The sequence below is a fragment of the Bos grunniens genome, chromosome 11 (assembly GCF_055505025.1).
Source record: "Bos grunniens cultivar Pamir isolate PY7600 chromosome 11, Bosgru_T2T1.0, whole genome shotgun sequence".
Classification (NCBI taxonomy): Eukaryota; Metazoa; Chordata; class Mammalia; order Artiodactyla; family Bovidae; genus Bos; species Bos grunniens.
This window is the reverse complement of record NC_141175.1, coordinates 96295773-96322720: the sequence shown is the minus strand read 5'-3', so window position 1 is coordinate 96322720 and position 26948 is coordinate 96295773. Positions and strand designations below refer to the sequence as shown.

The 26948-nt window shown below is 51.7% G+C and overlaps 3 protein-coding genes across 9 annotated transcripts; 1 reads left to right on the top strand and 2 right to left on the bottom strand.

Moving 5' to 3' along the window:
• Positions 1 to 23: 23 nt before the first annotated feature.
• On the top strand, positions 24 to 5651 carry PRADC1 (protease associated domain containing 1). Of its 3 annotated transcripts, none has more exons than XM_086327618.1 (5): positions 24 to 135; positions 3202 to 3302; positions 3862 to 3971; positions 4242 to 4409; positions 5268 to 5651. In XM_086327618.1, the coding sequence occupies exons 1-5, from the start codon at positions 60 to 62 to the stop codon at positions 5512 to 5514; spliced, it is 702 nt and encodes a 233-aa protein (XP_086183744.1). In that variant the 5' UTR covers positions 24 to 59; the 3' UTR covers positions 5515 to 5651. The 3 variants fall into 3 exon arrangements, with proteins under 3 accessions (XP_086183744.1, XP_086183742.1, XP_086183743.1); XM_086327616.1 differs by lacking the exon at positions 24 to 135 and adding an exon at positions 1008 to 1171; XM_086327617.1 differs by lacking the exons at positions 24 to 135; positions 5268 to 5651 and adding exons at positions 1008 to 1171; positions 4635 to 5184.
• SMYD5 (SMYD family member 5) lies at positions 5639 to 17489 on the bottom strand. 4 transcript variants are annotated; one of them, XR_015137282.1, is made up of 14 exons: positions 17372 to 17489; positions 13335 to 13443; positions 12459 to 12598; positions 11890 to 12011; positions 11432 to 11501; positions 10720 to 10824; positions 9899 to 9961; positions 9614 to 9684; positions 9196 to 9302; positions 8759 to 8815; positions 7870 to 7964; positions 7141 to 7211; positions 6630 to 7042; positions 5639 to 6003 (listed from the first exon to the last, which is right to left on the bottom strand). XR_015137282.1 is itself a non-coding variant. In XM_086327613.1 (13 exons), the coding sequence occupies exons 1-13, from the start codon at positions 17465 to 17467 to the stop codon at positions 6892 to 6894; spliced, it is 1257 nt and encodes a 418-aa protein (XP_086183739.1). In that variant the 5' UTR covers positions 17468 to 17489; the 3' UTR covers positions 5639 to 6891. The 4 variants fall into 4 exon arrangements, 2 of the variants coding, with proteins under 2 accessions (XP_086183739.1, XP_086183740.1); XR_015137283.1 differs by lacking the exon at positions 12459 to 12598; XM_086327613.1 differs by having other exon boundaries at positions 5639 to 7042.
• A 1364-nt stretch (positions 17490 to 18853) lies between these two features.
• NOTO (notochord homeobox) lies at positions 18854 to 26567 on the bottom strand. Of its 2 annotated transcripts, XR_015137284.1 has the most exons (4): positions 25502 to 26567; positions 25317 to 25387; positions 22047 to 22261; positions 18854 to 19759 (listed from the first exon to the last, which is right to left on the bottom strand). XR_015137284.1 is itself a non-coding variant. In XM_086327615.1 (3 exons), the coding sequence occupies exons 1-3, from the start codon at positions 25917 to 25919 to the stop codon at positions 19601 to 19603; spliced, it is 792 nt and encodes a 263-aa protein (XP_086183741.1). In that variant the 5' UTR covers positions 25920 to 26567; the 3' UTR covers positions 18854 to 19600. The 2 variants fall into 2 exon arrangements, 1 of the variants encoding a protein (XP_086183741.1); XM_086327615.1 differs by lacking the exon at positions 25317 to 25387.
• Positions 26568 to 26948: the final 381 nt, after the last annotated feature.

Below are 26948 nucleotides of genomic sequence, written 5' to 3'. Positions count from 1 at the left end.
AGAAGCTTCACAAAGCCGTTGGACCGGGAGAGGAAGGGGTGGGCCACTTCCGCCACTCTATGGTTCGCTACCATAGAGTCGGCGTGGCTAGAAGGGTCAGAGGCTGGGCCTCGGTGAGAGCTACGAGAATCGTTGGTAAGGGAAGGTTCGCCGGTTTTCCATGGTGCCATTATTTTTGAGCATGTAGAACCCTTGCTTGGCCGCGTTAGCCACTAACTCTAATTCCATTTCCCCTATCTCCCAAGACCAAGGGATGCAATAAAGGCATATATTTATTGACTGGTGACTGAGAGACAGGCCTTTACTAAGCATTTGACGTGAGTGAGCTCGTTGTTACACACTATCGTTTTGGTAGTACCACGATCACGCCCACTTTACAGACGAGGGAACTGAGGCTGAGGGGTTAGGTGTCCAACATCACACGTGGGTACCTGGCCCGAATGCTCGTTTTCTGGTTTGGCATTGTCAGAGCTTCCTCGAGTGTCGGGTACATAAGGCCTACTGGTACATCCCCAGAGCCTACTGACTACGACCGCACAAACGCCAGTGAAATTAGGCAGAGGATGAGCAGAGCAGGGGTCGCCCGAGACCACCTGGGCGCTAGACGAATGCCTTCCCAAGAAGAGGATGGGAAAAAGGAAAGCACAGCTAGAAGATAAATCGTTGTCTTGCGAAGCTGCCGCGGTGAGGATTCGGCCGAGGACGCACGGGCCGACTAGCCAAGTCTTTCGGGGCTACGGGTCTCCATTCTCCGTTCCCGCGGCCTCCCGGACCCGCCCTCTGCCTGAGAGGTCCTGCAGAGTCTAACCCAAAAAGAGAAATGCTGGGGCGGGGGCCGGCAGTTGCAGTTAACAATTTAGACCAATCAGCCCTCGGCCTCACTTCTCTCGACCAATAGGAAGTGGGCTAGGGCGTAGGGGCGGAAAATGTGGCTACATAAGCAGGCCTCAGAGCCAATCAGTCCTAGGCCTCATTCCGGTCCGCCAACCGACGGCGTGAGCGGGTCCGGGGGCGGGAGGCCAGAGCAGCTGTCAGGCCGAAGTCCGGCTAGCTACGCGCGGCGGGGTGGCTGGAAGAAGCGCGGCGCCCGGCCGGGCCCTGGAGATGGTCCCCGGCGCCGCGGGCTGGTGTTGTCTCGTGCTCTGGCTCCCCGCGTGCGTCGCGGCCCACGGTGAGCAGCAACGGGCGGGGCTACGCTTCAGGGCGGGGCTGGCGGACCAGCTTGAGCGCGTCCTGGGCCGGGGGCCACGGGTCACCTTGGGGACCCCGCGAATTCGGAGGAAGGCAGGTCCAGACACCGGCACCTGGAGTGGGTGGGTAGTGGTCCCCAGGGACATTAACTGGGCGCGGCCTGAGACTGGGCTGTGAGTCCCCAGCTACCCACGTCGAAGGAAGGCTCCCCCTACCCCCACTAGCGCCGACTTAGGTGGCTGAGGGGGGCGAAGAACAAGGAACACCTAGGGGTACTACAGGCTGGAAATATGTGAGCACTCACATACATAAATGGGACCCTGGAGAATGGAAAGGCTACCCACTCCAGTATTCTGGCCTGGAGAATTCCATGGACTGTATAATCCATGGGGTCGCAGAGTCGGACACGACTGAGCGACTTTCACACTCACAGGAATACTACAAGCTGGAAATATGTGAGCACTCACATACATAAATGGGACCACACGTTGCTATACGTGGGCTTACACGCACTTAGCACATACGCACACACTAAACCTGTTTGCATCTACACGAGAACATAAACATACACCCATATACATACGTGAGCACATGTGTGTATCTATACTTAATTTACACGGATCAGCGGATACAAAGGCTAGGCAAAGATGTGTAGGGAGGAGGGGAATTTTAGTGCTAATCCAGGAAGGCCTCCTGGGAGTGTATCTCTATTTGACTGGAAGCCTTCACTCCCAGGACAAAAGGCTGTATGTGTAGCCCAGTACCAACCAGTGGACCTCTACCTGGTGGCTGATTAGGATGTAGAAAAGGACAGCTAAAGCCACAGTTGATCCCAGCCCTGACACAAGCCCTGACTTGTGGCAGAAGTTTCCACCCTTTCACGCTACTCAATCTCTCTGGGCTAAGGAATCCAGCCACTTAAGTTCAGGTAAAACATTACACTTAGGTACTAAAGAGATCCACATCCCAGAAAAATCTAGTTGTTCTGGCACTTCCCTGCTGGAAATAGTTGTTCATTCACTCAACAACCTTTTAGAGCACGAGTTATAGTCTAGCCACTATGTTGGTTAAGGTGGATACAGTATGGAATGAAATCACAAACTTAAGTCCTTGTTCTAGTGCAGGAGAGAGACAACAAACAAAAATAATTCCAAATTATGTTAAAAGTGTCATTGGAGACAAAGTACATTTTTGAATGGGCATAAAGGAGGGCAGTCACAGGGCAGGTTTCTCTGAGAAAGTGATCTGATGGATGAATAGGAGTGAGCCCTATAAAGAGGTAGAGGTGTGGTATGGTGAGGGAACTTACAAGAAGACTTGGAGATGTGAAGAAACTGGAGGCCAGTGTAGTTAGAACACAGGAAGGGAAGAGATGAGGTTGGGGTAGCTGCCAACGGCCAGATCAAGCAGGGCCTTGCAGACTAGAGTTTAGGCTTTAAGTGCAAAAGGCAATCCTTGAAGGGTATTGACGCTCTGGCAGTGGTGATATGATCACATCTGCTTTAAGGTGTTTTAAGGAAATTCCTGGCAGTTGTTAGGGGAATGGACCTTAGGGAGCAAGAATACAGGCTAAGATAGACCAGTTAAAAAGCTGCATCAGCTAGGACAAGAAATGGTAGTGACTGGACGAGGGGGGAATGGCAGTGGAACCAGACTTTTTTTTTTTTTTTTACAACAGCTACCACATCTACCACCTTGAAACTCTAAAGTCTGCTTCAGAGCAAAGATGAATTAACCCTCAGAGAGGTAACACTGGAACTCTCAGTCTCCCTGGCTCACCTGTGTAAGCAGCAGCAGCTGTAAACCTCTGGGGTCACTAACTGTCTGCATCAGCTCTATCCTCCCCAGGGCAGAGACCATCTATACTACCTACTGTGAGGACACAGTTGGCTGAAGCTGGGTCTCTGGGCCCAGACCATAGCCAGCCTGTTGAAGGCCTGGGGTCCATGATCTGAACCTGAAACCAGCTTTTCCCCCGGAGGCTTCTCACCTGTACATTTTACCTTTCAGGCTTACGCATCCATGATTATTTGTACTTTCAAGTGCTGAGTCCTGGGGACATTCGCTACATCTTCACAGCCACGCCTGCCAAGGACTTTGGTGGTATCTTTGTAAGTTCAGGGAGGCCCCCTCACATCTGATGCTGTCTCCACATTTCCCCCTACTAAGTTGAGGTGACCTTCATCAATTCAATCAATACCTGAGTGCTGGGACAGAGAAGGGGGCAGAATTCTGCTCTGTCTTCCAGGGGCTATAGAGCCAGGAAGGCAGGGCTTCCGGCTATTCCTCTGGGTATAATACAGACCTGGGCATCACAGAGGGAAACTCTTCTTCTTAGGGACATGAAGTAGTTAAAAAAAAAAAAGCCAAAGGCTCTGCTAGCTCCACTGCTAAACTATTAATACATGACTCTGGGTCCACAGCAACTTCTCTGTGTCTGTGAAAGGGAGGGTGGAGAAAAAATAAATAAAATAAAGATTTGACCAAAAAAAAAAGGGGGAGGGTGGGATAGGACAACCAGACAATTGTGAGAATTGAGTAAAAGTGCTCAAGTGTCCAGCACACAGAAATCACGCATTTCCTTCTCATTTTGTGAGGAGCTGATATGATGGAATGATCAGCTCAGTCCTAACCCCTCCCTACACTTTCACCTGTTTAAATATCTTTCAGCACACAAGGTATGAGCAGATTCACCTTGTCCCTGCGGAACCTTCAGAGGCCTGCGGGGAACTCAGCAACGGTTTCTTCATCCAGGACCAGATCGCGCTGGTGGAGAGGGGGTAAGGCGCGGACAGGCACAGGCACCAGGGGAGAGTCTGAGATCAGTGTTGGTGGTGATACTTTGAAATAACTGTTTTTAAATAATTCATCTTTTTAAGAATCTTTTAAGAAATGTCTTAAAATTATCCAGGCCTTTGGCCATTTACTTGTGAGCCTCTATAAAAAAATAATCCTCCATGATTGGTCCTTCTTGCACCCTCCCAGGGTGGTGGTCTGGGGAGGGGATAGCTCCCCTGCCTTTTCTTTGGTCTCATCATCACCTCTTCCAGGGGCTGCTCCTTCCTGTCCAAGACCCGGGTGGTGCAGGAGCACGGCGGGCGGGCAGTGATCATCTCTGACAACGCGGTTGACAATGACAGCTTCTACGTGGAGATGATCCAAGACAGTACCCAGCGCACAGCTGACATCCCCGCCCTCTTCCTGCTTGGCCGAGATGGGTGAGGGGTCCTTGTCTCTGGCTGTATTAGCACCAAACTAGGTGCCACAACTCGGGGAGGTCAAGGGCAATTACTAGTCCCTACCCACAAGCCTCACCTTGGGGTGCCCTGGTTGGAGGGCCAAAAAAGTCCTCAGGCTCTGGAACTCCCAAAGTAATGGGGACAGTGGGGCATGATGGGGTGCCGAGAAAGTGACCATCACCACCTCTCTCCATGCCCTCCCAGCTACATGATCCGCCGCTCCCTGGAACAGCATGGGCTGCCTTGGGCCATCATTTCCATCCCAGTCAATGTCACCAGCATCCCCACCTTTGAGCTGCTGCAACCGCCCTGGACCTTCTGGTAGAAGAGTTGGTCCCACATTCCAGCCATAAGCAACTCTAGGCTGAGAAGGGAAAATCCAGGAATTCTGCTGTTCAGGATTTGGGGATAGCATTTGGGAACTGGTGGAGCCAGGCAGAGGAAAAGGGCTTGGGCCTTGGCTCAGCTAAAGGAAGCCACACCACTGGCCTTTCCTCCCCTGGACTCCTAAGGTGTCTCATGCTATGGGAAGAGGCAAGAGCCAGGCCCGGGGGCTGGTGGGCTCGGGTCTGAAACTAAAGGGGCCAACAGCAGGTGGTTTGAGAGCCATCTGAAAGCTGTCACATCCCACCTGGCTCCAGCCTCCCCACCCAGAGTCTTTCACAGCAATTGCTGGAATGGTGTAAGGAGCTGGTGTTTGAGGACTTAATAAACCCTCAGTGACTTTTTAGCAATAAAGCCTCTCATCAGGGTTGCAACTGTGTCCTAGAGTAAAGCACACAGGGGTGGGGTGGGGGGCTTCACTCACTCACTTGGTCCCACGCTCTTGTTTTGAAGGGAGGAAACTGAGGCCCAGAGAGGGTACAAGGCTTGCCCAGGGTCCTTCAGGACCAGTGCTCAGACTGCTAATCCTGGATCCCGACAGCCTCCTGCTCAAGAACTCAGGAAGCGGTGGTTCAGCCCCCGAGGAAAAGCCTCCTTGTTCTGTAGCCTGGTCCTGGGGATCCACACTGGACCTCAGAGGAGCCCTGCTCTTAGACCTGAGAAACGTTTGCACAGCAGATATAGACGAGACGAGGGATGAATCCAAACTGGGGAGCTGGAGCTCCCATCTCCTGCCGTCACCGCTCTGTCCTATGCATTCTGGGACCATCCACGTGACTGTTGCCTGCTTGTCAAGCCATCCTCCACAAAGCATTCCTGTAAAGGCCTGTCACCATTCATGTTTTATTGAGAACAGTGGGCAGGGGGGGAGGAGGGGGTGCTGGCTGCTCTGAAGAATTAAGAACCCAATAGGCTATTCAGGCAGATTCCACCTGCTCACGATCCAAGAAAGGGCCCGTGCGGCGGGACCTGGCCTCCCTAGGATCCCTCAGCAGGGGCATGCGGCAGGCCCCTCAGGGAAGGGGGGCAGAAAAGAATTGCGGGTGACAGGTTACAATTTCCACAGCTTCCAACCCAAGAGCAAGGGGTGGTGCTAATCTGGGGAGGAGGAGGACAGTCAGGGCTAATCTTGAGTATCCAGCCCAGCTCTTCTAGGTTTCTGGAAGACTTGTGTTCCTCTGTGGAGATCCTAAAGATGGAGATTGAGACCAGGAGAGCCCCTCACTGATCAAAGTTCTAGAAGACTCTAGAACATCCTCAGTTAGGGAGCAGAGGCCTTTCACCCCCCAAGTCTCAGCTATGCTGCTAGAGTCCTAAATGGATGAGGGTAAGAGGAGGGGTGCTGATCCCCCCATACCCCTCCCAAGGGAGGCAGACACCTCTTCCAGACCCTGTGAGGCTAGCCACTGTACCAGGGCCTAGAGGAAAGGCACAAGTACAGAGATTCTGGGGGAGGGGCTAATCGCTACTCCCCGATGTCTAAACGATGGGTGAGGTGGGGAGAGGCGGGTAATCCCCGTGGTTCAGTGCTCCCCACAGAGCGCCTAAGAGAAGGTGCAGTGGGGCCCAGTTCCCCACTCCTGCCTCGCTAGGCTGTGCCAGTGGTCAGGCTACAACAGTGGGAGGTAGGGAAGTCGGTAAGGGCATCTTGGCCCCTCTCTTCTTCAGTGGAGTCAGGGTGTTCTCGGGTTGCCACTCTGTTACTGCCCCCCTACCCCCATACTGAGTTGAGAGGGCTGAAGCCTCAAGCGGATGAGTAAGTGGGGCCATGGGGAAGAACACTGTTAGGCCCTGACCTTGGTTCCAGCCACTTACATCCGAACCTCAGGGGGAAGCCAGTTCTGAGCGGCTCAGTGACAGCGCAGAGCCTGAGCCACGCAGCAGCAGTGTCCGGGCGTGAGGTCCGGCGGGGGGAGAGGGCCTAGGGTCCAGCCTGTCTTACCCTCCGGCAGAAAGAGTGCTGAAATGGGGGGGAAGTGGGCGACAGGAGTGGGGTGTTCCTTCCAAGCCTCTGCTCTGGGGAAAGGCCCCCTCTTCTGCAGGGTTTGGGGTAGGAGTGCTTCCGAGCAGGGTGACATCACACATCAGTCATCTCATCCCCCAGCTCGGCATCTTCCGGCTCTCCCTCCTCCTCCTCCTCTTCCTCCTCCTCCTCCTCAGAGGTCATGTTGGGCTCATCGGCCTCTGCCAGACATTTAGGGCAGGAACAGACGAACAGATAGTTCTCCCTGCAGAGGGCGAGGGGGCACGATGGTGAGGGCAGTCAGGCAGCCACTGGAATGGAGGACCCCAGAGCCCCGCTGCCCACCGCAGCCCCCGCTGGCACCTGAGGATCTTGTGGCGGCTGTGGCGGCTTCGCTCCCGCTGACAGCAGTCTAAGTAGCTGATGCAGATTTCCTAAGGGGCACAAGAGAGGTTGGGCTGATGGTCTTTCTAACAGGTGGGATTAGGGCCTCCCCAACCTCTGCCCCGTGTCCAACCATTGCCTCGTCCCCAGGAGCCTGAGCTGCCCTTCAGCGAAAGGGCAGGCCACCCCAATCCATCCCCTTGTGCTCAGAGCAGGGATGGGACTGTGAGGCTTTGACAGTCTGAACTGGGGGCTATGGTTGGGCCTTAGGCCATGGCCAAGGTCTGTCTGTGGCTGGGGCAGAGGTTATCTTGCTGTGAAGCTACTTGCCCTGAAAGAAGTTTCAAGCAGGCTCTGTGTACTGCTCTAACAGCCAGGACCCCAAACCACATTAGCAACCCATAGTCCAAGCCACAAAGGGCCATTTCCTGTTTCCTTAGAAGCTGCAGATTCCTTGATCAAAAAGCAGCTGGACACAAGAACTCAGGCACACAGTGCTCTCTCAAACACTGCTGAGGCTTTCTGGAGTTATTTTTTGAAGTGAGGTGGGGTCAGAGCACACTCACAGGCAAGACTAAGGTCCTGCAGCATGAAGGGATTCAACCCAACAGCCTGAACCTGGGGCTGGAGCCACTGCTGCTCCTGATTCCTGGAGAGAACTTGCCAGGCCTCCTGCCCACCCACCCCCACAGCTACTTGCCCCCTCACCTCTCCTGGCTTAATATCCTCCAGGGCGGTGACATGCAAAAGGAAGTTGTTTTCTGGGAAGGAGGTCTCTGCATTGGGGACACAGCTGTGGTTGCCTGGGTCATGAGAGGCAGATAATGAGGATTGTTGACTAAGAAAAATAACAGCCTTAACTGTGCAGAGCCCTGGGCCCCGTCTTTCCTTGTTCTCTGATCCCTGTTGGGCTGTGCAGGTCCCCGGGCCCCGGTGTCCTGTCTCCCTGTCCAGCGCTCTTTCCTGAAGAGCACAGGCCCAGATGTGCTCCCACATCACTGCCCTGCCCCACCTGCCATGCCTGGCCCTGCTCTTCTCCTCACTGGTCCCCTTGATCCTCAGCTGTTCCCAGTGTCTCACAAAGGGAGGGACAGGGCTGTGAAAGGGATGCCCGTGCCGGAAACTTAACTCAGGCCTGTCTGTCACTGGTAACAGCTGGGAGCCTAGTTTAGGAAAAGTAGTCTCCCCAGAGCCTGGGAGGAAAGGTCTGCGGTGAGGAGAGCAGAGGGTGGGAGGCTGGGATCTGGAAAAACAGTCTGAACTGGCTCTGTCCCTCCATCAGGTGCTGATGAGACTGCCTTCCAGCCTGAGCTTCTCCTGGGTTCTTAGGACACTCAGGACTCACAGGGCAGTGGTGGGGCAAGACCCAGGGTTCCCTCTGCAAGAATCAGAGCTCTGTGCCCTGCCTTAGCACCGGGCCAGCCCACTGGAAAGCATGAGCAGTCCAATAAATGAATGGAAAGTGATATGGGAGACCAAGCGGAAATCCTCCAGCTCAGCCCTAATCCCACTCCCAGACTCAACTCTACCAGCCCAGAAGGGACCAACAGAGGAGGACTGCAGCGTGAGGCTGCGCATTCTCAATGCCGGGACTCACAGCAGCTCTGCAGCACAAAGAGGCCAGATCCTTCACAGTTAAGAAACTCGCCGGTTGCTGTAAGACAGTCGTATGCAGGTGGTATTACGTCCATGTCATAGGTAGGAAAAGCAAACAGGCTTATAAGGACAGGCATGGCTCCACTGTCTGCCACCCAGTCACTCCCATTTACCTGACAATGCTTCTCTGAGGCACAAGCTTGCTTTCCTATATATGATACCAACGCACGATCTGGCACTCCTCCACCCCCCGCATGAGGCCTCTGCATGGACTGCAGGGCCATTTCTCATGTATGCCCTGCAGACAGGCATGAAGCTTCACACAGGGATTACCTTCCCCAACCATGAACTCAGAGCTCCCTGGGGGAAGACTGTGTCCACCAACTGACTGATGGGGGCTTCCAAAGTCAGGTGAAGCCAAGGCTCCATCTCACCAACCTGCCTCGATGTCCTTGTACAGCTGGTCAATGAAGGCGTCCAGCTGCTCACGGTCCTGAGGCTTCAGCTCCAGAGCATCACAGGCATGGACCCACTGGCTCAGGGAGCTGGGGGTTCCAGGCAGCCATGGTTGGAGAGGAGAAAGACCCAGCTCACAGGGCTCTCCACCTCCAAGCAAGTTAAGTCCATTTCTTTCTCCCGAGAGGGGGTGGGGGTGGGTAGGTGTGTCCTTTCCCAACTAAGTGTTCCCAAGAAAGACTCGGTCTGTCTGACCCTCGCCCCTGAGTTTAGTCCAGCATTCTGGCCAGAGTTACACCCTGCCCCACCCTAGTCTTGAAAGGAGCTTGGCTACTTTTCTCAATCTTCCACCCCAGCCCTGAGGGACAAGTCCAAGAGCTCTGGAACATTCTCTCCTAACCTGGTCCCAATTCCTTGGCCATTGGTCCCAACAAGAGCAAAGAGAGACCGGAATCCATCCGGAGTGAACCACTGTGGGGAGAAAGGAGAAGGGCACTCAGTGGGCAGCCACTTGCTCTTCTTCCTGATACAACTCTGTTGAGGAAGCTTGTTGTGAGTCAGTCCCACCCCAACTCCGTAAGACCAGGTCTGCTCTTGCTTACCTGTCCCAGGCGGACACGCTGCCCTGGTTGCTCCCAGAGGGCTGGAGTGACTGGGAGGCCACTGGTCCCACCTTCCCACTCACCTGGCTGAGTGCTTCTTCATAAAGCGCCTCTGTGAAGAGTCTCCGCAGTAGCTCCAGCTGACCCTGGGTTAGGGAAAGCAGGGAGAGACCTGCAGCTCTGGGGTTTCCCCTTAGCACCCAGGCAGGGCCCAGAAGACCATGTAAGGGAAGGAAAAGGGTGAGCTCTAAAGACAGCTTTCCCAGGGGGCAAAAGAAAGCCATGGAGTCCTGATCTCCAAAGAGCCTTGGCAGTCTGCTGGTCTCTTCCAACCCAGGGTAGCAAACCCCAAATTCCTATTTTCTAGCACTTATACCAGCACCACCCTCCAGAGCAGCTTGACGCTCCCCTCCTTTCCCCAGATTCAGTGCAGGAAGGCCTGCCCCAAAAGCCCTTTTACACCTGCCTCCCCCTTCAGGCAGCTCCTGCACAGAACTCTGCTCTCCTCGGGGAGAATGCATAACTCTTTGATCTGAAGCGAGTGCTCAGTACATGGGCAACTAGAAGTCTATTTCACCCCACTTCCTAACCTGCAGACCCCCTCAACCCTCCATTTTTCATTACACTTGATTTGCCCACTGCTATCCGATTATGGGGTCCTGCCTCCCATATCAGGGCACCCAGCCCCTCTATCCTTGGTCATCACCCCACTTTGCAATTTTAAGTCCACATTAGGTTATGAAGTTAAACAGCAACAGAAATACAAGTCTCTGAACAGATTTTTGGACCCAGGCGCGAACTTCTTCCTGTGACTGGGAAGGGAGCAAGTGTGAAGCTTCCTCCAGGTAGCCATAGACAGCCCAGGCTACTAGCAGGGGTGGGAGGGTCATGGGGGGAGACCAACCTTGAATTTGTCCCCTAGGAGTTTATGGACAATTTCCTCCTCCTCATTAGCAGTTTTATTACAGAACTGGGAGAAGAGCCTGATCCAACGATCCTTATCCTTAGCCTGTAGTGAACAAATATACTTCAAGGTCAGGTTGATACATGCCCATGCATGCATGTGCACAGATGGACTCACAGACACCCTCTTCTTTACTGTCATTCCCGCCCTTGTGGGAAGAGTCGGCTGTCATTCCAAAGCCCCAGCCCTCAGAGAAACACCATCACACATTAGCTTCTAGGTAGACTCTTCCTCCCAGCCCTGCCCATACCCAACCATCTCCCCAGCTGCTGCCAAGCTAGCCAATTCACGACACTTGGGAAAATAGAATGAGGCTGAGGAGCAACAGTATTAAAGAAGGGGTCAGAGCAGCTTCTCTTGCTGTACCTAAAGAGATACAATCCTGAAAAGGTGATGCTTATAAATGGCACGCATGAACTGCTGCTGCACAGGCAGTCATCTCATAGATCAAAGATCACAGGCAAGATAAGCCCCCCTCCCCCTGCCAGATTTATGGTTAGCTACTCCTAAGGTTTACATGCAAGCAGCTCTTCTTTGAGAGGCCCAGAAAGAACTCTGTATCCAAGCCAGAGTCTTAAAGTAAGAAGGAAACTGAGGTCAAGGGTTGAATGAGGCCAGAGTCAGCTTTCTCCGGAAGATCAGGTGGGCTCACCTGTTTCACTGTGGCCACCATCCGGGCCATCAACATTATGCTTGCAGTCTCAGGCGGGTAGTGAACACTCCTGGGGAGAAAGATAAAGGTTTGGCCTAGAAATTCCCTTCCCAGTAGCCGAATTCAGGAAAGCCTGGTCTGATTGCTATAGAGAATCCTTCCTACCAATCCCATTCATAACCAAAGAGGGAAAGCTACTGGCAAGGACATGGGCAGGATTTTATATCTCTATGGGCTTAATGAGGCTCTTCTGGGAGTGTGTAAAATGCTGAGGATGGTGGGGCTGGCAGCTCAGATTTAAGGCAGGGGAAATAGGTGAAATGACCTCTGTTTGGCCCTAAGAATGGAGGAAAAATCCAGGCAGTGGTAACTTAAGAAAGATGGCTGCATCTGCTGAGCACCGCGAAGACACGCAAGGAGGAAAGGATAAAGGAGAGAAGAGAGGAAATGCTACCTACCTCCAGGCCTCCTGCAGCTTATTGAGAGGATGCGCGGGGTCATCCTGGGAGGGGCCTGGGCACAGGATCTGATGGTATTGCTCAGCTGCGGCCAGTCGACATTCTGCACTGCAGTACGTCACCTGTTGGGGGAGGTGGAGGTCAGCACCCAAGGATCTGGCCTGGGGTGAGGCACAGACACCTGTGTGGCCTCACCTCCTCTAACTTCATTCCTCCCACAAACAGCCCCTGAGCAGCAGTCAGTGGCATTATAGTATTATGAGACGAGGAAGCACTCAGTGCTCTGGGGGCATGTGAGAGGAGCACCTGCCCCAGGCTTTAAAACCGTGAGAAGGAGAGACTGCTTCTCGGGGACAGGGAAGGGCCCTGCCAGGCTCCGAGGCAGAGGGCAAGCTCCCAACAAGCCTATTTTCTGGGCAGTGGGACTGGAACCGCGTGGACGAAACTGGAGTAGTACTCAAGGCTTTTCAATGTCTTCCCTCCACTGGGGGCTCTGAGGGCCATGACCAGGTCTGCGCTCACTCCCGTCTCCCCAGCCAGGACTTCAGCTCGGCCCCAGGGCTGCTCACCCGGCAGTGGGGACAGCTCTGGTGCAGGTCTTGGCGCACAGTGCACAGCTCGGGGTGAGGCAGAACCTGGCCTGGTTTCCCAGTCAGTCTCTGGGCGTTTTCCTCTGCCTTCTCCAGTGCCCGAAGACAGTGGTCACAGGCTGGGGGAGAGAGCCAGACATGACAGTGTGTCTCAGAGCAGGGGCTGCATCTGTCCTTTCACAGCAATATCCGCGGGGCTACGACAGCACCTGGCTCACATCAGATGTTTTAAGGGGTGAGTAAATGAATGACTATGTTAAAGAATGGAGCGAATGAATCAATTTCACATGCATTCAAAGATAGATGATACCTTCTTCCCTCTCTGCAGTCCCCACCCCGCCTGGCAGACTCTCCCTGCTTCTCCATGGGACTTAGTCTATGGGGCTCTCCACCCCTCCCCAAAACTGGGCTTTCCCCACATTCTGGAGCTGACTGACCCTCCTTTCAGAGATTTTTCTCTAGCCCAACGGAAGGGTGAAAAAAGCGAGTGGCTGGAAAGCTAAGAGCATGCTGTTTGTGATCCCTAATGCAGCCTTTTTTGAACAGGCGGCATGTGGTCTCTTCTTGGTAGTGGCTCCACTTTGGCACAGAGCCCTTCAGGATGGCGCTGCGTCCACCTGAGTGACAGGCCTCCTCCAGGGTACCCTTTGGAACAGCTTCTTTGCTATAGGCTCACAGCCCCAGACGGCCTGAGATTAGACAGGGGCATGGTTCTCAGGCACAGTTCTCCAAGAGAAGATGTGCTTTCCCTCCTGACACCGGGAGTCCCAGAGACTATCAGGGATATCTATGCTCTCCTCCAGGCGCCAAGGCTGCTGGGCACAGCGGCCCTCAGAGTGGGCGAGATGAGCTCACCTCGGTAGCGATAAAGTGCATTCCAGAGAAACTGCGCAGCCACCAGGGGCCGTTCTACGAATACGGTCTCCCCCTTCCGGATCAGCTGTGTGGCAAACAGCCCCTTTCCCTAAAAGGGCAGAGAAGGAATAGGATGGCCATAAGAAGAGGCAGAGGACAGAGCTTCAAGGGCTCCTCACCTCCACGTGCTTCCCTCTTGGCAGAGGCCTCTGTCTCAGGACGGTCACTTCTGGAGCGTCGTCAGCCCCCTTCATAATCACCTCCTCCAGAAATGCAGTTCTACCCTACATTCAGTAGCACATCTTCCAAACTGTCCAGGGCAGAGGGCTGGGATGGGAAGAGAGCCACCATGGCAACCATGTTGGGCTACCCAGAGGAGCGTTTTTAGCATGGCCAGAGGTTCACAGCAGGCTGGAGCCTCCAGTACTAGCGAGTGGTACAGGGCCGCCTTCTGAGTCACCCACGTGCCCCTCCAGGATCCTGGTCATGATGCTGCTCCTCAGGGTTGCAGAGAATCCTACACTGCAGGACGGGGAGGCCTAGTTTTCGGGAGAATGTGTCCTACTTCCCTAGTCAGCTCGGAACTCACAGTATCTAGCACAGTACCTGGTGCCCAACAAGTTCTCAGGTGCTACACTGGGAGGAATGACTAACCCTAGCACCAGTCCTAAGCCTAGCTTGCTGTGAAGCGTTGAGCCGACTGCCTTTTTCCATCTGTCTACCATGTGAAAAGCGAGTACTATAATAATACCTACCAGGTAGTTTCCAGGATGTTATGGTACAGCACAGGTGAGGGAACCCCACGTGCACCACACTACTCAAAATGAGGTGATGGACTGGCAGCATGGGGATCGCCTGGGAGATGTTAGAACGCACAAGCTCAGGCCCCACGCCAGACCTGCCACATCAGAACCTGCATTTTAACAAGATGCCCAGGTGATTCACATGCATGTTAGTGAGAAGTCCTGGTCTAAAGCACTGCAGACACCGTGTATGGGATGAAAGATGAGAAAACAACTGTTGAATTGCCATCTCTCAAATGTGCTTCCCTGGTGGCTCAGACGGTAAAGTGTCTGTTTACAATGTGGGAGACCTGGGTTCCATCCCTGGGTCAGGAAGATCCTCTGGAGAAGGAAATGGTACCCCACTCCAGTACTCTTGCCTGGAAAATCCCATGGACAGAGGAGCCTGGTAGGCCACAGTCCTTGGGGTCACAAAGAGTTGGACACGACTGAGTGACTTCAATTCACTTCAAATGTACAAAGGGACTCAGGAGACAGTTTTAAAAGCCAGGCAGTGACTGGCCCCGCTGGGCACTTTTGTGCACTCTACACTTAGAGGACTGGTGCCCCTGCCAATTGCCCCAGTAGTGCCAGTGAACTGTCACAAAAAGGGAGAGGAAGAAAATAACTGAGCCACCAGTGAAATGTCCTGTCATGTGGCCTCCTGGGTAGCTCCCCGTTTCCTCTGAACTCTAGTGCTTTGGCTAGGCAAGGGCACCTCCCCAAATCAGAGCGGCAGGATGTGTAGACCTGACATGCCCATGAGCCACAAATCTCAACCCTGTGAATAACTCTGGGAGCTCCAATAGCATGCTAGGGCAGCTGGAACAAAACCGTTGACAAAGCCGTGGATGCAGCTTGGTTGTCTTTCTAGAAGCCCACCTCCACACTGAGTAACCTCTGGGATCCCAACCTAGCAAAATGAAAACCTGGCCTTCCTCCGTGGGACGCAAAGATATTATGAACAGGGACCCACGCTACTTCTGACAGTCATCAATTTTGATATTGGATAAGCACTAATCTCTTTCTCCCTCTTTCTGGAGGACCAAATGGAGGAAATATTTAGTAATCAATGCAAAGGGAAGAATCAGAGCTGTTCCTCTATGAAACTACACATCCCCAGAACATATGAAGTGTTTCAAGAAAAAAACAGCTCTAATTCATATTACCAAGAAGCCTGGAGAGAAATGAATCTGAACCTGAATGTAAAGGGTACAAACTATGCAAAGTTATTTGCAATTTGAAAAGTAAGCTTATGTTTTTTTTAAAAGATTGTACAATAAAAATTTAAGACTCCAGTAAATAAATTCTTTATTAAATTATTTTCTAGAAAAATATCAATTGCCAAAAGTGAATTGAACAGGAAGGAAGCCAAGATAGACTAACAAGCAACACCAGCACCTGCCTGATGTGTACTAGTACAGCATCTTGGTTGACATTTATCATATTTGATTAGGTTTCTGTTGTGACCAGTCATATCCCTGGCATAGCAACTGGCAAAATTTTGAAAATCATTCTTGCCAATATCCATAGAGGCAAAACAGAAAGTGGTCAAAAACCACCCCCACATGAGGCCCCCAGTCTATATGGTTTCATAAATCAGCTCTCTTGAACCAAAGAAGTAATTCTTATGCTATTTAAACTATTCAATAACAGAGGGAAAAAAATGGAAAGTTTCTCTATTTCACAAAACAAACAAAAAACCAAGTATAACTCTGATGTCGTAACCTGAGGAAGATACCATAAAGGAAAAAGAAAAATCACAAACCAATCCCACTTGATGAATACAGATGCAAAAAGGATAAGCCATCTTGTCACCAAGTCTGGGTACATGATTCTTCTGCAGCAGCACATAAGCTGCGGGCATAGAGAGGGAAGCCAGCCCCTTCTTCCAGACCTGGGGTTTTGATGGAAGGCTAGAACAGGACAACTGGGCAAGGAGAGTGGCTGAAGTGATGTAAGAGAGAAGAAGTTAAAAAAAAAAAAAGGAGGAGGTTCAGAGACATGAGCAAAGTGAAAGTAAAGGTGAATATCTCTGCTTGCTAGGAGTGATGGAACTGAAACACCATCAAACTGTGAGCCAATGAGAGCACTGCAGGCCTTGGGGTGGAGATGGAGTTGTGGGCAGTGAGGAGCCCAAGGACACAGGGGAGTTGATTTACCACATTAAGAGAGGAATGCTCCAGACGCCTCTGGAGTGGAAAGAGGACAATGGAAGGTTAGGTTGGGGATCTGTGTGAATACCATGATGCTGAGAGCAGGAGCCAGATGACTAGAAGGCTGACATCCAGGGCAGGAGCAAGGATACACACTGCCATTACAAATGATAAATTATTCAACCTCATTAGTAAAGAAATACAAATGAGAACAAAGCAGTATCATTTTGCACATATCAACTAATAAAGATAACCAAGAAAGAAAATACTTAGTGCTGGTGAGAAGAAAAGGATGCGTGCACAGACACTGAGCTTCACCATCTTTGACCTCAGGGATGGAAAACAAGATACAGTATAAAGATCCATAAATGAACAGTTGTTGAGTGAACAGCGGTCCTCCCATGAAAGACTATTACTCAACTCTTAAAAATTAATACCTAAAAGGATTATTGATATTGAAATACATACTGCTGCATCAGAAAGCAGCCTAAAAATATAACTTTAATATGCACATATTTGTACATATACAAGATTATGAGTGTTTTACCTTTCCTTTTCTTACATGCACTTTCGAATTTTTTCTACACTGAACTTTAAAACACGATAGTAAAACAAAATGTCATCCTCTTGATTTAAACCTTTCAATGTTACCACGGGCTTCGGTCCAAATTCCTTGGCACTCCAAGACCCTTTGTGAAGTGTCCTGGCCTCTCTCCTCAATCCCCCCACCCAAATCTCACTCAGAAAGTTCTTGATGGCCGACGCTTTTTAGTACCGCAGCTCCCTCTGCCCGGCACGTCCCGCCCAACAGCTCTCAGGATCCAGCAGGAATATCCCCCGGCCTGGCGCTCCCCAGCCCAGCTAGCAGAAAGGCCCGGTTCCAGGGGAGGAGGGGGAGCGCACGAAGACTCCGCGGGCCCCAGGCCACCGCGTGATCGCCCTGGAAGCCTGCACGCGGGTACCGACAAGGAGCCCCCGGGGCCGGATAGCAGAGTCCAAGCGGCAGAGGACCCTCTAAGCTGCAGGCATAGGGTCCCGCGGGGCTGTTTCCAAGGACGGGCTGGGTGGGGAACCCCGGCACGATTCGCCGCGGCCTCACCTTGGCGCTGCTCACAAAGCGGACTTCCACGGCGATCCGGGCCGGGCCCGCCACGCCCACGCAGAAGGAGAACACGTCGCACATGGAGGCCGCCATCTTGGGCGTACCTCTGCCTTCTGACCCTTGACCCAGCCTCGACCCGGGAGGCCCCGCCCCGAAGGCCCCGCCCTCAGCGTGCGTGTCCGTGAGGCCGCGCGGGTTTTCGCACGAGTGTTTGAGCGATGTGCGTGTAGGTCGAGTGGTCTTTGTGCTTTTACATCTGTGCAGTTTTGCCTGTATTTTCGTGGCCATACCAGAGTTTGTGTGTGTCGTTTTGATGTGTGTATCTGTGTCTGAATTCCTGTTTGTGTCTGTTGTCTCTGCCTCTCAGTGGCCTGTCTTGTCAGTCGCTGTTTGGACTCAGCCTAAGGGGAAGAGCTAGCTTACCACTCTTAGCCAGCCTACGAAGTCCAGCTTACCACTCTTAGCCAGCCTACGAAGTCCAGCTTACCACTCTTAGCCAGCCTACGAAGTCCAGCGTAAGATTTCCTATTTCCACAGGCACTCTGGCAGGGGGCAGACAGTCCTGTGAAAGATCAAGCTGGAAGTGTGTCTTACTCAGACGCTGCAGGGGCATAGGGACCTTGTAGCCTGGGGGATGCTGGAGGGTCTAAGGACCATGAAGTTGTATGCGGAAGTGAGTCTGCATATGCATACTGTCCTGACTATGGGAGAGGGATCTGGTCTCTTGCTCAGGACTGACCTGTAGCATCTGTCCCCACAGCCAGGCCTGACCCCCGTCTCTCATTTTGTTCCCTCCTCCCATTGATCCTGTGCTACTTGACATAAGACCTGTGTCCACATCTGCTGTGGTCTCATGGTGACATTTAGGGATTGGATAGAGCCGGGTAACTGCTGAATAGGTAACTGACTGGTGATTTTTTTAAAAACGGGAGCCAACGATTCCTGGAAGAGCCACCTGCCGCTGTGTTCCTTTAATAGAGTTGACTGGATCCAGCTTTAGGAAGGATTTCGTGGAAGACGGGAACAGAAGGTTCTTGAAGCTGGACCGTGGCCTCCCCCCTCCCTCCAGCTGCAGCCTGGTATTCTCGAGACGGTGGTCCACTGCCTCAGGGACAGATGGTTTTCCAAGGACCGCTGCTCCCGCCTTTTCTCCCTCCCTCAAGAGCTCTCAAGAGCAGCGTGGACCGTGCCCTCTCTCGCCACCAGGTGGCAGGGCACACCTCCTTCCACCAGCTCATCTCAACACCCAGAAGTCATCCTGTATTCTAAGGGAGTACCCTCAACAGAGGCCCACCAGGAAATGTGAAGTGCTAGAGAAATTAGCTCTGGAAATGTTGGTGGCAGACTCCACAAGTGGAGGCTATAACATACACTTATTGGAGAGAAACGGAGTGGTTCCCGGGAAGGAATGGAAGCCATGAGAACTGGTTGTGAAGGGGTTGGGGTAATAATACAGCAGAGTTCAAGGCAAAATGCCAGTTTTGGCAAAGGCACAGTTAAATCTCTTTACTCGAAATAAAGATGGCTAGGGGGTCAAGTTGAGTAGCTAGAGGGAAAAAGATGGTGTTCAGGATAGCATGTCTGCTCCAAGGGGACAGCTGGGCCTGAGTTCCTTCTATGACTGGTAACAGTTCAGACAAAACTAAAAAACTTCAGGAAATTCTGTGAGAGGCAGTGGGCTAAATGGTCTATCCGTCCTTCTTTGCTCTCAATTCCACCATTTCCAATGGGGAAGAGTCTGCAATGCCCAGATGCTGATTCAAGGAGGCCATATCTCCTCTACAGCCAGGTCAGGCAAAGATTACTCTCTGGAGAGGCTGGGGCTGAGGTATTACTCCCACAGGTGAAGGAGACCTATAAGCCTTAGTAGATACTGCACACTTAGTGTTGAGCCTGGCACACTCTTAAGTGTTTTACAGACATCATCTCAGCCCTGGGAGGTCAAAGTTATCAACATACCCATTCTACAGGTGGGGGGAAAAACCCTCAGAAATTCAGTAACTTGGCCAAGGACATAGCTGAAGGCCAAAGTCTGTACCTGTGACTATTTGCATTATTACAACTCCCAGGGGTCAATACAGAAAAAGAGGGCTCCTGCTTTACAGTTCAGATTCTCCTGATGCCCTTTGACCTGACAAGCTCTTCATTAAGAATTGGAACAAGGAGGTCTGATGGGTGCTTCCAGGAAGAACTAGCCCAGCCTGGACTGAGCCTTTGTTGCAGTCCTCAGCTGTCCATTCCTGACTCCGCATCTTCTCTCTGGATGCTGGTGTCAGAGCTGCTGGAGGGCTCGTCTGGAGAGGCAGCCATGGCAGATGCAGCTGGCAGTTTCAGCCTTTGCTGCTTTTGATATTTGACCCTTCGGTTTTGGAACCAGACCCTCACCTATAATTGAGGCAGTGAGAAGAGATAAGAATGTGACTAACAGTTCCCACTGCATCCCCCATTCCCACAGTGCCCACTCCTCTCTGAAAATTTACTCTTCATTCTAAGGGAAGCACACCCTTCCCTCTAATTCCAGTACCACTCATTCACCCAAGTATTTACTGAGCTCCTGATCTGAACTCTGGAGAAGGAAATGGCAACCCACTCCAGTATTCTTGCCTGGAAAAATCCCATGGACAGAGGAGCCTGGTGGGCTACAGTCCATGGGATTGCAAAGAGTCGGACACGACTGAGCACTTGTGTATTGGCTTCACTTTAGACATCCACATCTGAGGCAGTGCTGGCCCTTCCCAGGTGATGGTGATAATAGTGAAGTACGAGCTCCACCCTCACAGAGCTCACAGTCTAGTGGAGGGAGACCAAAAACAAACATGGAAACAAATATATAAATACAAATGAGGGTACAAATAGGAGTTTGAGCCTCCCTGAAGAACCAGCACTTAAGCTGAGGCTCAGAGGATGAGAGGCCTGCCTGATGGGGACAGAGAAAAGCAAGCCAGGGCAGGGGAGTCAAGCTTGGAATGTCTGAGGATCAGAAAGGAGGAAAGCATGGCAGACACATCTGAGAAAGGGGAAAGCAAAGGAAGAGAAAGTGGAAGAGGTCAGTGGAGACCAGATCACCCAAAACTGTGAAGGCCATGGATTAGAAGTGTCACTTTTGAGTTTTTTAGTGGGATGTGACATAGTCCTATTTATATCAAGTGAACTGCAATTCTGGCAGTGGGTGAAGAATGGATATAAGCAGATTTGAGGAGACAGCTGGGGAGACTGTTGCAGTGATCCAGCAATAGTTGGGGCTGCACACTCCCTTCCCTGTATCATGAGAAGAATGGTCCCATTTGAAACTGGTGGCAATGGAGAAAAATGAAGTGATTCCAGTTGTATTTCAGAGGTAGAGGTGAAAAGGCTGGCTGATGAATTGGAATTGGGAAAGAAAAAGGAATCTAAGATGACTGAGTATCTTAGATACTCAGATCTAAGTATCTGAACTAGATACTTGAGCAGCTGGGTGGACAATGATGCCATGTGTGGGGAAGGGGAGAGATTTGGGTGGGGGGGTGGGAATCAAGAATTGAGGTTTTGACTTGTTAAGTTTGAAATGGCTTCCCACAAGACACCCAACTGGAGGCCCCAGGAAGGTAGTTAGATGCACAAGTCAGAAAAGAGGAGTGGGTGGAAGATACAAAGTAGGGAGTCACTGGCTTACAAATGGTATTTAAAACCCATGCTGCTGCTGCTAAGTCACTTCAGTCATGTCCGACTCTGTGCGACCCCATAGACGGCAGCCCACCAGGCTTCCCCATCCCTGGTATTCTCCAGGCAAGAACACTGGAGTGGGTTGCCATTTCCTTCTCCAATGCGTGAAAGTGGAAAGTGAAACTGAAGTCGCTCAGTCATGTCCGACTCTATCGACCCCATGGACTGCAGCCTACCAGGCTCCTCCATCCATGGGATTTTCTAGGAAAAAGTACTGGAGTGGGGTGCCATTGCCTTCTCTGTTAAAACCCATGGGGATAGATTAAATCATCTAGGGAGGAAAATTTGAGGCCCCAAAGAGAAGAGTTGCCTACAAAGGGAACCGAGAAGGGACTAGAGAGCTGGGAGAAAAACCGAGAGTGTGGTGTCTGGAAGCCAAGAGAACTGTGGGTTTCAAAACAGAAGGAGTGGTTGATTGTACTGAGTGGTGGGGTAAGATGAGGGAAGAAAGCATATGGTGGCTTTGCAACATGGAGGTCATTAGAGACCTTGATGAGAAGGTTCAGTGAAATGGCAGAATGAAAGAATTCACACTGCAGTGAATTAAGGAGTAGACGGGAGGTGAGGACATGGAGAGAACATAGCCAGTTCTTGAGAAATTTGCCTGTGAAAAGAGCAGCTATAATTCAGTCGCGAGGAGAATATAGGGTCAAGAGAATGTTTATTATTTTTAATATTTAGTCTCTTGAATACCAACTTAATTTCACTGTCAGCTCCTTATTTAGCATGGAAACATTATATTAGAAAGTTCTAGATTAACACATGTTGTTTCCATAATGTGATTTCAAATAGGACTATTTTTCTCATCATATAGAGAAGGGAGTGTGCCAGTGGTTAGGGCCCGTATCCCCTATCAGCCTGGCACAGAGAAAGAGGCCCATAAATTCCTCCCAGCCCCAACTCAGGGTTTTTTGAGAGAGTAGTAACTGTCCCTAGGTGCAGCCGAGCCCACAGGAGTCCCTGCTCTCACCTGGTTCTCTGTAAGGTTGAGCTGGGCTGCCAGCTGGGCTCTCTTCTTCCCCACTATATTGTGCTGTTTTGCAAACACTTTCTCCAATTCTTCCAGCTGCTCCAAGTTAAACATGGTTCGAATCCTCTTTGGGGATCTCTCAGTGTCCTGAAGGTCCTGAGCTTGGGCCCAGTCTCGGGGATCCCAGAGGCCTAGGCAGTGAACCAGCTCCAAGCCTGAAGAGCAATTAGCAGGAGGAAAGGTTAGCCGTAACCCCCTACCCTGTCATCTTGGAGGAGAGAGAACAAACTCACAGCTCCACTGCCCTGTCTTACCCTTGGCCAGGTAACAACACAGCAGGCAAGGTGGGAAGAGACTGCGCAGAAATAAAACAAATGAAAAAGGACATGAACTCTGCTGAATGTTATGGGGCAGGCTGGATGGGAGGGCAGTTTGGGGGAGAAGGGATATATATGTTTATGTGTGGCTGAATCCTTTCGCTGTTCACCTGAAACCATCACAACATTGTTAAATGGCTATACCCCAATACAAAATTTAAAAAAAAAATTTTTTTTTTAAAAGAAGGGACAGTGTTGTGAGACCGCTTTGGCCTCCATTAGTCAGGTTAGTGGCATAATCTCTGGCCCTAAGAGGAGCTGCCAAACCTCCATCTCTCCTTTCCTTGGCTACTTCAGGAAAACCCTATGAGATGAGCAGAGAAGCGACCCCTTTTTGAACAAAGAGTGAAGGTTCATCTTTTTTGTTCATTCAAAGTTTTGAATGGGTACTTTGATTCAGGCATGGTTCCAGGACAAAACAGAGAATCCCTAACAGCAAAAAACAGTAACAACAAAAAAGGCAAATAAGTAACATATTGAGTATGTCAGAAAGTGATCAGCACTAATAAGAATAAAGCAGGGAAGGACAGGGTAAGTGTGCGTGTGTGTGGGCAGGTGGAAGAGTTTGTATTAACATCTTTGGAAAGGGTAGCCACCTCACTCAGGTGACTCTTGAATAGGGCCACTGTGTACAGCTTGTATCCTGCACACAGGTACCCAGCTGAGAGGGTAAGTGGAGTCTGAAATTTCGCCTGCTCTTTATAAGCCCGTTCTTCCTCCCTGACAAGGTGTTGTGTTTGCATGGAGTTAGGAGGTGCCCTTTTCTAACGCACATAAGTGTGCTATTCAGCTCATAGAGCTGTGGGCCAGCGGAGATGCAGGTTGGTCTACCAGGGTCAGTACCTGACTCGTAACTCCAGAGGAGTGAGGAAGGAAGCCATTGGGCTAGCTTGGAAGGAAGTGTTCCAGACAGAGTTCTGGCAATGCAGGGCTAAGACTCCTCCGCTCCCACTAACCTTGGGGAGGGGCTCCAGGGCTAGCAGACAAAACTGCCCCACTGAAAGGAGTGAGGTCTGGCTGCCTAAGACCCCAGCCACTGGGCCCAGCTGGCTTACATAAGCATTAATAGCAAAATATAAGAAATCATCAATGGAGCCAGATTTAAAATATGGTATATTCTTGCAATGGACCATTCTGTGGCATACAGAAGCTCTGTGTGGACTTCTAAGGAAAAATCTCGATACATGGTCAAGTAAAAAGAGTAAGGTGCAGAGCAGTGTGTCTAGTGTTGGGGGAGGGTTAGAAGAATGCATGTGTGTGTATATATATATACATGTATTTTCACAAATACACATGTGTGTGAGCTCAGACGGTAAAGAATCTGCCTGCAATGCAGATACCCAGGTTCAATCCCTGGGTAGGGAAGATCCGTTGGAGAAGGGCATGGCAACCCACTCCAGTATTCTTGCCTGGAGAATTCCATGGACAGAGGAGCCTGGCAGGCTACAGTCCATGGGGTCACAAAGAGTCAGACACGACTAAGCGTCACACACACACACACGTGTGTCCAAGTATTAAATAGTATAAAATATACTAGAAGAATAAAGAAACTGGTGTCTGGCTGCCTGTGGGGTGGGGAGAACCAGGTGGCTAGGGGAAAGGAACGGTAAACTCTTCTCCATACTGTAACTTCATAGTTAACATTTTGAAGTTTGATTTGTGTGGCTGTAATACCCATGCAAAAACCAGTGAGGTATTTCCCTGGTGGTGCAGTAGCTAAGGCTTGGTGCTCCCCGTGCAGAGGGTCTGGGTTCAATCTCTGGTCAGGAAACTAGATTCCATGCTGAAACTAAAATATCCCACATGCCTCAACTAAGACCTAGCACAGCCAAATCAATCAATCAATCAATATATATATATTTAAAAAAATAACTTGAAAATGAGACAATAGTAATACGGAGTAGAAAGTTACAATTCAGACCTCAGGTGTGTGGGGACATTAGAAAAAGGTGGCTTGGAGTGAGGGCTGTGACTCTCATGAAAGTGAAAATGTTAGTCGCTCAGTCATGTCCAACTCTTTGCAACCCTATGGTCTGTAACCCACCAGGCTCCTCTGTCCATGGAATTCTCCAGGCAAGAATACTGGAGTGTGTTGCCATGCTCTTCTCCAGGGGATTTTCCTGATTCAGGGATCGAACCGGCATCTCCCACATAGCAGGCAGATTCTTTGCCTTCTGAGCCACCAGAGGTGGCTCTCATTATGTAGCAAGAATTTGGATAGTGCTTGGGAGACCAGGGTTTCTCTCCCACGTGGGTGGGAGGAATGCCCAACTGAAGGGAGGTGAGGAGACACAGGGTGGGGGTAACCGAAGAAAGATTGTCTTACCAGGATCTTGGTTTGGGTTGATAAGGCTTGCACTAAATTTACTCTTGTTTCCCCTCATGGGAGCCATGGGGATGCATGAACCAGATAGCCAAAAATGGTAAAAACTCATATAGGTGGATGTTAATACTAGAGGAGAAAATTACCCCAACGGTTAAAGTCTCATGGGGATTTAAGTGACTGTGCTCCAGGGCCCAGAGCCCCAGGGAACCATTCTAAGAGCTGAAGGAACCTGGCTCAGAGCAGTAAAGTGCGGAAGCTAAGCTCACACAGAGGTGAGCAGTGGAGGCTGTAACTCGGTCGGCTAATCCCCGACAGCTCCTCGCTCTGGCTGAAGGGTACCAGTAGCAGCTGCCTCTCCGGCCGAGTTGGCCGCGCTGGGGAAAAGCCTGCTCCACAAAGCATTGTGCAAAGCAGGTGTGCAAGGGAGCAAGGGCCTCTCCCACTCCCTAGACCAGGGAGAGGCCGGGCTGCCTGCAGCCCTGCGCTGATCATGGTTGTCCGAGTCGCTCTCGGGCCTGCCCTCACCTTCCTCTCTGCACACGTACTCACCCACCCCCCGACACACACCTTTTCCCACCTCAGCGGCGGGCCGGATAGTCTCCCACCTGGTCTGGGTCCCTCTCTCCGCCCGGTATCACCTGCAGGGTCAAGGGTCATAAACTTGACATCTACTCCAACCACGCGTGGCTCTCAAACTCGGGGACTTCTCCTCTATCCTGTGCCCGCCGTGGCGGCCATCCGCTCCCTCGTACCTGTGACGCTGAGACCCTGGAGGCCGCAGAAGTGGGAGGCGAGGGGCCGCAGCGCACGGGGCTGGGGGCGCGGCTGGTGCAGCCCCGCGCTCAGGCAGGCGGGCAGCCACGTCGGCGGGCACGCCCCGGGCAGAGCCTGGGCGGGAGGCCTGGAGGGCACGTTCCAGAGGTCCCCGTGGGCGCCAGCGGAGACTGACAGCGGGGAGGTGGTAGGCGCGCGGGGGTCAGGTCTGGCTAGGATGGCCTCAACGGAAAAGGAGGACGCGAGGCGTCCGGGCGCGCGGGCCGGGCCTGGATTTGCAGAACCGCGAGGCAGAGCGGGGGACGCGGGCCGGGGAGAGCGGCTGGAGCGCTGGGGCTGGACCCCGGCGCCCGAAAGAGGGAGCGGCCGGCAGCCCCGCGGCCCGGGGCTGGGCATAGCGCGGCCCTTGCTCGGAAGGGCCCAAGAAGGGGAGCTGGGGCCTCTGGGCTGTGGGCAGCGCGGGAGGCGCGGGAGGACACCTGCTTTAAATAAGGGAGCGAGCCTTGTCGGCCAGGAACGGTCACAGCTGTCTCCCGCGGCTCTTAAATTGGACAGGGCGGGGCCGGGCTTTTCCTTCCCATCGCCCAGGTGGGCGCCACCTCCCGCGGGCAGGACCCCCCCCCCCCCCAACGTTTCAAAGCCCAGGGCGCCTTAGCGCCCTTCCTCCTTCCTCGTAAAATATATCCCCATCCTGTGCAGTAGGGAAAAGAACCTTAAACTCACTGTAGCTTGCTGGTGACCCCAGGCGAGCCACCCTGTAGTGCCGCGACTTTAGGTTTTGGCTCATCGGCTCACTGTCTTTTAAAGCCCTGGCCACATTCACCTATGACTGTGCAAGCCCTTAAATAAAAAAAAAAAAAAATTAAAAAAGAATAATTGAAATACCTTGTTTAAACACTGAAAAGTAAAATTCCCACCTTTTCTTGCTTGGAGACACCGCTGTAGTTATCAATTTCTGTTGTGTCTTTTCAGGGACTTTTCTGCACTCTCGCCTTACTGAAGCCCCAGTGGAAAAATCTTTCCGGTATACAAAAAAAAAAAAAAAGGAAGGGTAAGAAATACGAATTTATTGCAAATGCATGGGAGTTAGTGTCCTACAAAACCTGCCTTATGTAAGGTGTAAGGCAAGCATATGCATCTCCCTTTTACAGTTGGATAATCGGTGTTTTTGGATGTCCTTGGGTAAACTGCAAGTTACTGTTTCAATGTCTTCGTCTGTAAAATGGATAGTATTAGTAGGTACCTCATGGAGTTGCTGTGTGGTCACACAAGAGTTAATGCACCTAAACCATGTAGCATTGGCCAGTGAGCACTATGCAGTGATTGCGGCACTGGGAGGAATTCCTGCCTTCCAGACTCCCATGGTATTCTGCCTCCTCAAATCAATGCCTAATGTTGAAGCCACTCTAGCAGGTCGAGGCACAG